At 63.8% G+C, this 8,296-nt stretch overlaps 1 protein-coding gene across 2 annotated transcripts; it reads right to left on the reverse strand.

Annotated features, from left to right (window-relative positions):
• Nucleotides 1-786: 786 nt before the first annotated feature.
• On the reverse strand, nucleotides 787-5,892 carry WSB2 (WD repeat and SOCS box containing 2). 2 transcript variants are annotated; one of them, XM_068161805.1, is made up of 9 exons: nucleotides 5,603-5,892; nucleotides 5,270-5,441; nucleotides 4,417-4,649; nucleotides 4,082-4,213; nucleotides 3,636-3,736; nucleotides 2,503-2,675; nucleotides 2,183-2,296; nucleotides 1,637-1,744; nucleotides 787-1,052 (listed from the first exon to the last, which is right to left on the reverse strand). In XM_068161805.1, the coding sequence occupies exons 1-9, from the start codon at nucleotides 5,616-5,618 to the stop codon at nucleotides 890-892; spliced, it is 1,212 nt and encodes a 403-aa protein (XP_068017906.1). In that variant the 5' UTR covers nucleotides 5,619-5,892; the 3' UTR covers nucleotides 787-889. The 2 variants fall into 2 exon arrangements, with proteins under 2 accessions (XP_068017906.1, XP_068017905.1); XM_068161804.1 differs by having other exon boundaries at nucleotides 4,417-4,652; nucleotides 5,603-5,891.
• Nucleotides 5,893-8,296: the final 2,404 nt, after the last annotated feature.

Here is an 8,296-nt window from a genome sequence, read left to right on the forward strand (position 1 = left end):
AAGCAGCTTCACAGGAGCCATCCCCTTTCTCCTCCATCAGCTGGGGTCACAACTGAGCACTTACCATGTCAGGGACTTGAAGCACAGGCTGTCACTCCAGACACCAGGGAGACAACCTTCCCATCACCCTTGAAGTCTGGAGACTGGGCTGCTGGAGTGCCAAGCTCCAGGATGGAGTAGAAGGAATGGGAGCTGGACCTGTGTCCCACCTTCATGGTGGACTGATCCTCCCCAGCACATCACTGAGCACTTACTGCTCTGCTGCCCAGCGAGTGCTCACTGCCACCATGACATCCATGGCAAGAGGGCTGGAGCAGGCCCTGCCAGCTGTCCCCCAGGCCACCTCTACCAACCAAGAGGAGGAGACATGAGGAATCACTTTTTATTCTGTCCTCGCTGTCCTCAAGTCGGCAGAGACCAGCTTGGGTTTGTCCAGCTCCTGCCCAGCCCAGCAGTGGCTGGGCCTGAGCTCTGGGGACTAAACTCCAGGACAAGCTGGCCCCACTTAAGGAGGGTTTGCTGGGGACAGTTGTAGCCCTGTGTGCTCATCCCAGCGACACAAACTCCGCTGGGACTGCAGCCACTAACCGTCACCCCCACAACATTGCACTTGGAAGCAGAAGCACCTGACCCAAAGCTTGCAGATCACAGAGGTGGGGACAGGGGGACCTGTATCAGGCCACCACAACCATGCCCCTTGCCTTCTGCATGCCTTTTTTTTGCTGGGTTCTCCTATGATAACACCCCCAAATCCCTCCACACTGACAAACACAGCCCCGAAACGAGGGCCACAGCAACCCTCCTGCTCCACGGCTGTCAGCGAGGCGGCGCTGCGGAGGTTGCCTCCTCTTGAGCCCGGCCACAGTGAGCCTCTGCTTCCCACCCAGCCTCAAAATGTCCTGTAAGTGAGGAATTCCTTCAGCTTCTTGGGAATGGGGAGTGCCAGGACCTGGTAGGTGGTGAGGAAGGTGCGCAGAGCCCTACGGCACAAGTGCTTGAGCGACGACAGCACCCTGGGGGCAGTCCAGAACTGCACGTGGCCATCTCTGGTCCTGCAACGGGACCCAAACGAGCTGTGAGCACAGGGCAACAAAGCTGCTAAAGGGTCTGGAGGACAGGGCTGGCAAGGAGGAGCTGAGGCAAGTGGGGTGGTTTAGTCTGGAGGCTTAGGGGAAACCTCACTGCTCTCTACAGCTCCTGGAAGGAGGCTGGAGCCAGGTGGGAGTTGGTCTCTTCTCCCATGGGACAATCAACAGGACAAGAGAAAATGGCCTCAAGCGGCACCAGAGGACACTCAGGTTGGAGATGTGGCACAATTTCTTCCCTGAAAGAGTTGTCAAGGCCTGGCCAGGGCAGTGGTGGAGTCCCCATCCCTGGAGGGGTTCCAGAACCACAGAGATGAGGCACCAAGGGCCATGGTTTAGTGGTGCCCTGGCAGTGCTGGCTGAAGGGTTGGACTGCATGACCTCAGAGCTCTCTTCCAAACCCAACGATTCTCAGATCCAAGGATTCTAACCACACCTCCCCCAGCTCAGGAAACCAACCTGCAGCCCAGGGAAGCCCAGCAGGTGCTGAGAAGACCCCGAGCTGGGGGAGGAGGGAAGAGATCCGTGCTTCTCCTCTCCCACATACGCACCCCGTGGCGATGAATCCGCCGTGTGGGAAGTAGATGCAGCACAGCCCATTGGTCATGGGCGCGAAGGCGACCGGAGAGCGCAGCTCCAAGGCCCAGATCCTCAGCAGCCTGGGGAGACAGGGAGAGGACACCCTGCCAGGCCTACCCCCACACAGTGCCTGCAGCTAGAAGAGAGCCTCTGGAGAAGGATTTTCAACCCAGGGGCTCAGAGTATGCCAGGAAAGTCCCAACACAGCAGCAAATCCCCTGCAGAGCTGAGCTGGAGGCAGAGCTTGTGACTGTGCCACGGGGCACAGCGAGGGGGGCACAGCATGGAGGAGGAGGTGGGCCCCAGTTCATCACTGAGAGAGGGGACCTTGCTCCTCTTTGTCACAGCCAAGCTGCCATGTCCCAGGCAATCCAGCCTTTCCCTTTCTGCTGGGCACTGGTGGGGACCTGGCAAGTGACATCTGCGCCCCACCGGCACATCCTGAGCTCCTGGTTTGTTTTAGAGGCGTCCTCCTGGGACCTTCTTTCTGCTGGAGGTCCCCACGAGGGTTCACTCACCTGTCATCTGCCACTGTGGCCAGGTAGAGGCCCTCAGGAGAGAAGCAGACAGAGCGCAGGGAGCTGGTGTGGACTTCGCCGCTGTAGTCCACTGCTGAGTGCAAAGGGACGTGGCTGTGGAGGGAGGAAAGCAAGCCCAAGGTCAGCCCCAGGCTGACCTAATCCCAGCAGGTCTGAGCCCCCCTTCAACTGCTGGAGGCAGGAGGGAGGTGGTGGCTGTGCCCAACTAGAAGAGAAGGCCACAGTCAGCCCCAACAACGCCCCCCCCAGCACTGCTCTGTGCCCCTTCCCCGGTGCCTCAGCACCCCCCGGCCCCGTACCGCAGCGTCCGCAGCTGCTCCCCGGTGTAGGGGTCCCACATGATGACACAGGCGTCATAGGAAGCGGTGACAAGGAGTGCTGAGTCTGGTGAGAAGTCACAGGACACCACGCTGCTCTGGTGGCCCTCCAGCCTCCGGATGAGCGTGTAGGACTTCATGCTCCACAGCAGCGCCTGCGGGACACCGGCAGGGGCTGAGGCTGGGCACATCCCCGGGGTGGGACGTGAGGGTTTGAGGCACATGGGCTCTGCTCTCAGCCTCTCCAGGCGAGTGCAGGGTCCTCTAACTGGAGAGGAACATCCCCAGGCAGCAGAACAGACTAGGAGTCATCCTGCTGGGAAGCAGCTTCATGGAGAAGGACCTCGGAGTCCCAGTGGACAGTAAACTATCCAGGGGACAGCAATATGTCCTTGTGGCCAAGAGGGCCAATGGCATCCTGGGGTGCAGCAAGATGAGTGTGGCCAGCAGGTCTAGGGAGGTTCTCCTCCCTCTCTACTCTGCCCTGTTGAAACCACACCTGGAATACTGTGTCCAGTTTGGGGTCCCAAGTTCAAGGGAGACAGTGAACTGCTGGAGAGAGTCCAATGGAGGCTACAAGGGTGGTGAAGGGACACGAACATCTCTGCTATAGAGAAAGGCTGAGAGCCCTGGGGCTGTTTAGTCTGGAGAGAAGGCTGAGGGGACCTGATCAATGTCTACAAATACCTGAGGGGTGGGGTTCAAGATGAGGGTGCCAGGCTCCTCTTGGAGATGCCCAGTGATAGGACAAGGAACAATGGGGCTAAGCTGGAACCCAGTAAGTTCCACCTCAGCATGAGAAGAAACTTCTTTGGTGTGAAGGTGCTGGAGCCCTGGAGCAGGCTGCCCAGAGAGGTTGTGGAGTCTCCTTCCCTAAGGATTTCCAAACCTGCCTGGATGTGTTCCTGTGTGACCTGCCCTAGGAGATCCTGCTCTGGCAGGGGGCTTGGATTGGAGATCTCTGGATGTCTCTTCCAACCCCTGACATTCTATGATTGTGTGCAGAACCAGAATGGAGGAGGGCCTGGCCCCTTCTCTTGGTGGGGACTTGGGAGGATGAAGGGGAGCCCTAGATTCAACGGGACACAGGACAGCTCCCTCCCAGAGAGACTCACCGACTTCTCTCCAGCCACAGAGCAGAGCATGCTGCAGTCTGGGGAGATGGAGCAGCAGTAGACCCACTGCACATGGCCTGACAGCACCTGGATCTGACGCCCTGGGGACACAGGAGTCATGAGAGGCAAGCAGGACAGCCAGCCCTGGGCCCTGGCCCTGCTCTCCCCTCTCTTTCCTGAGAGGGAGCACACATGGGGCTGGGGCTTTCCCTTCTGCAGACACCAAGCTCTGTCCACCTGCATCTTCCTCCTGCACATCCCAGGCCCCACCTGGAGGAGGATGGTCCTCGTCTGTGGTGCAGAACTCTCCCCTTCTGACTCAAACACTGTCCCCAAAGAGCTTCTCCCACCTCCTGAGGCAGTTTTCTCCCCACCCTTTCCCACAGCAAAGCCCAGTCTCAGCCAGGCACGACCTAGCACCTGGGATGTCTCCATGTGCTCCTTACCATCTCTGCTCAGGTCCCAGACACGCAAGGTCTTGTCCCGCGAGGCTGACACAAGGATAAGGCTTCCATTGGGAGCGAAACTCAGGTCTCTGACAACGTCCTGGTGCCCCAAGAGGCTGAAGAGGAGGTGTCCTGCAGAGAGAGCACACGCTGAATGCTGTCCTGCCATGGGAAACAAGGAGGGACCCTGGGACAGGGACAGGGAAGTGTTCCCACACGCCCCAGGGAAGTGTTTTAGGGAAGGATGGAGACAGGATCTCCTTCCCAGAGGGAGCAAGGGGAAAGCCAGCAGCCCGAAGCCATGACTGCTGCTGCTGTCAGCAACAGCCACTCACCCGTCTGCACCTCCCAGACCTTGATCTGCCCATCATTGAGCCCAGTGGCCAGGATCAGGCAGGGGAGGCCCACGGTGCAGGTGGGCTCTGTCCCTCCTGCCTCTGCTGCTGGCCAGGCACTGAAGGCCAAGCCCCACACGATCTGGCCGCACTCCAGCGTCTTCTCCTTGGCCGCCCCTCGGCTCCTGGCCTCCGCCTTGCCCCCGCGGCTCTTGCGCTCTGAGCTTTTGCAGCTGCTGGGGGAAAGGAGAGCAGCACAGAACCACAGGCTGGAGAGGGCTGGAAGGGACCTCTGGAGATCATCCACTCCAACCCCCCTGCTAAAGCAGGGCACCCACAGCAGCCTGCCCAGCAGCACAATGGCATGGGGGGGTTGGAAGCTCTCCACAGAAGGAGACTCCACAACCGTTCAGGGCACAGCTTTCTTCATGAACCCCAGGAGACCATTGGCCTTCTTGGCCACGAGTGGACACATTGCTGGCTCACTGATGAACTTCTTGTGCCCCAGCACCCCCAGGTCCTTCTCTGAGGAGCAGCTCCCCAGCAGGTCCCCCCTCACCTGTACCAGTGCAGGGGTTGCTCCTCCCCAGAAGCAGGGCTCTGCGCTTGCCCTGGTTGAACGGCATAAGGTTCACCTTTGCCCAGCTCTCCAGCAGCACAGCCTGACAGGGTGCCAGCTGCCTCTCCCAGTTTGTCTCAGCAGCAAACCGGCCGAGGGTCTGCTCTGTCTCCTCGCCAGGTCGCCGGCGGGTTTGTTGAACAAGCCCGGCCCCAGCGCCGACTCCTTACTCACGTACATCCACCCAGGGGCTCCCCAGCACCCCGCTGCCCATCCAGCCGCCCCCTGACTCACAGCTCGGCCTCCTCCAGGGGCCAGGGGATCAGCTTGACCACGCAGTGTCCCTGGGACCAGGCGAACCAGGAGCCGTCGGGAGAGAAGGCCACGCTCCACGTCTCGCAGCTGGACTTCCAGTCGTAGCGCTGGGGCCGGCCCGGCTTCAGCTCGGCCAGCAGCAGCGGCTCCTCTGCGGCGGGACACGCACTCAGCCCCGGGCGGGACGGCCCCGCGCCGCCGCGCTCCCCGCCGGGGAAAAGGGGGCCCCGGAGGGGGCTCCCCGCTCCCCCGCCCTCGGCCAGCCGGCCGCGCTCACGGTCACGGCGCAGCCCTCCCCGCGCCCTGCCTCACCTCCGCTCGGCTTCATGGCGGCTGCCAGCCCGGCGCTGCCGCTCCGCTCGGCCCCAGCCCGGCCCCGTCGCCCCGCCCGGCCCCGGTCCCGGCCCCGGGAAGGCCCCGCCGGGCGGGCCCAGGCCCACGACCCGGCCCAGGGCGGCGGCGGCGGCGGCGCGGTGAGCGCAGTGCCTGCTTCCTCCTCCTCCTCCTCCGGCACCGCCCCGCCGCGGCCCGCCCGTTACCGGGGGGACCGCAGTGCCCGCGGCCGCGCCGCGCCGGGACCGCGCCGTGCCCGGGACCGCGCCGTGCCCGCGGCCGTGCCGCTCCTCCAGCCCCGGGCTGGGGTGCGGGCACCGGGGGAACAGGTCGGACGGCAAACAAAGCGCCGGAGCGCGGCTCCGGGGACGCCTCGGTCCTCCTGTGCCACCCCACGGCTGCAGGCTGGCACGGACACACGGGGGCACAGCGCCCACACAGTGACACCCCCGGGAGTGACACACCCCCCCCGGGACCCAGCACCCACACAGTGACACCCCCGAGAGAGAGACCCCCGGGACCCAGCACCCACACAGTGACACCCCCGAGAGTGACACCCCCCAGGGACCCAGCACCCACACAGTGACACCCCCGAGAGTGACACACCCCCCCCGGGACCCAGCGCCCACACAGTGACACCCCCGAGAGACACCCCCCCGGGACCCAGCACCCACACAGTGACACCCCCGAGAGTGACTCCCCCCAGGGACCCAGCACCACACAGTGACACCCCCGAGAGAGATCCCCCAGGGACCCAGCGCCCACACAGTGACACCCCCGAGAGAGATCCCCCCGGGACCCAGCACCCACACAGTGACACCCCCGAGAGAGATCCCCCCGGGACCCAGCACCACACAGTGACACCCCCGAGAGTGGCACCCGCCCCGGGACCCAGCACCCACACAGTGACACCCCCGAGAGAGATCCCCCCGGGACCCAGTACCCACACAGTGACACCCCCGAGAGTGACACCCGCCCCGGGACCCAGCACCCACACAGTGACACCCCCGAGAGTGACACCCGCCCCGGGACCCAGCACCCACACAGTGACACCCCCGAGAGTGACACCCGCCCCGGGACCCAGCACCCACACAGTGACACCCCCGAGAGTGACACCCCCCCCGGGACCCAGCACCCACACAGTGACACCCCCGAGAGTGACACACCCCCCGGGACCCAGCACCCACACAGTGACACCCCCGAGAGTGACACCCCCCCCGGGACCCAGCACCCACACAGTGACACCCCCGAGAGAGATCCCCCCGGGACCCAGCACCCACACAGTGACACCCCCGAGAGAGATCCCCCAGGGACCCAGCACCCACACAGTGACACCCCCGAGAGAGATCCCCCCGGGACCCAGCACCCACACAGTGACACCCCCGAGAGTGACACCCCCCCCGGGACCCAGCAACCACACAGTGACACCCCCGAGAGTGACTCCCCCCAGGGACCCAGCACCCACACAGTGACACCCCCGAGAGAGATCCCCCCGGGACCCAGCACCCACACAGTGACACCCCCGAGAGTGACACACCCCCCCCGGGACCCAGCACCCACACAGTGACACCCCCGAGAGAGATCCCCCCGGGACCCAGCACCCACACAGTGACACCCCCGAGAGTGACACACACCCCGGGACCCAGCACCCACACAGTGACACCCCCGAGAGTGACACACCCCCTCGCGACCCAGCACCCACACAGTGACACCCCCGAGAGTGACACCCCCCCGGGACCCAGCACCCACACAGTGACACCCCCGAGAGAGATCCCCCGGGACCCAGCACCCACACAGTGACACCCCCGAGAGAGATCCCCCGCGACCCAGCACCCACACAGTGACACCCCCGAGAGTGACTCCCCCCAGGGACTCAGCACCCACACAGTGACACTCAACCCCAGCACCCCCATGGTGAGACCCCCCCCGTTCAACAATGGCATCCCCCCAGGGACGCAGCACCCACGCAGTGACACCCCTCAACAGTGACAGCCCTGCTCCCTCAGGGACCTAGCACCTGCATGGTGACATCCTCCTGCAGGGGCACCCCCCTGGCTTTGGAAACCCCGAGGACCCAGCACCTCCAGGGTGACACACCCCCCATCAATGACCCCTATTAGTGACCCCGCACCCACATGGTGACACCCACCTGGCAGCAGCACCCCAAGAAGCCAGCACCCAGACGGTGACACCCCACTTGACAATGACCCCTCAGGACCCGGTGCCCACACGGTGACAACCTTATGGCAATGACCCACCCAGGACCCACGCAGTGACATCCCTTGGCAGTGAACCCCCAAAGGACCCATCAGAGCCCCCACCCCAGCAGTGACACCCCTGGCACCCAGCACCCACAGAGTGACCCCCCCTGGCAGCGACCTCACCACGGACCAAGCACTTGCGCAACGACTCCCCCGGGCACTGACTCGCCCCTCCCTCTGGGACCCAGCACCTGCAGGCTGACACCCACCCCAGCAATGGCCTCTCCTAGGGACCCAACGCCCACATGCTGGCACCCTCCTGGCAATAGTACCCTGAGGACCCCACAGCTCCTGGGTGCCACCCACCCTGGCAGTACCTACCGTGAGTCACTGCAGGAGACATCTGGCCAGCCACCCCCGCACCCCCGGAATTCTCCATCATTCCAGCTCCCCCCGCAGTGCCCCACACTGT

This window comes from Melanerpes formicivorus, unplaced genomic scaffold, assembly GCF_026170545.1.
Source record: "Melanerpes formicivorus ecotype bairdi unplaced genomic scaffold, bMelFor1.0.p_v2 SCAF_60, whole genome shotgun sequence".
NCBI classification, from domain to species: domain Eukaryota; kingdom Metazoa; phylum Chordata; class Aves; order Piciformes; family Picidae; genus Melanerpes; species Melanerpes formicivorus.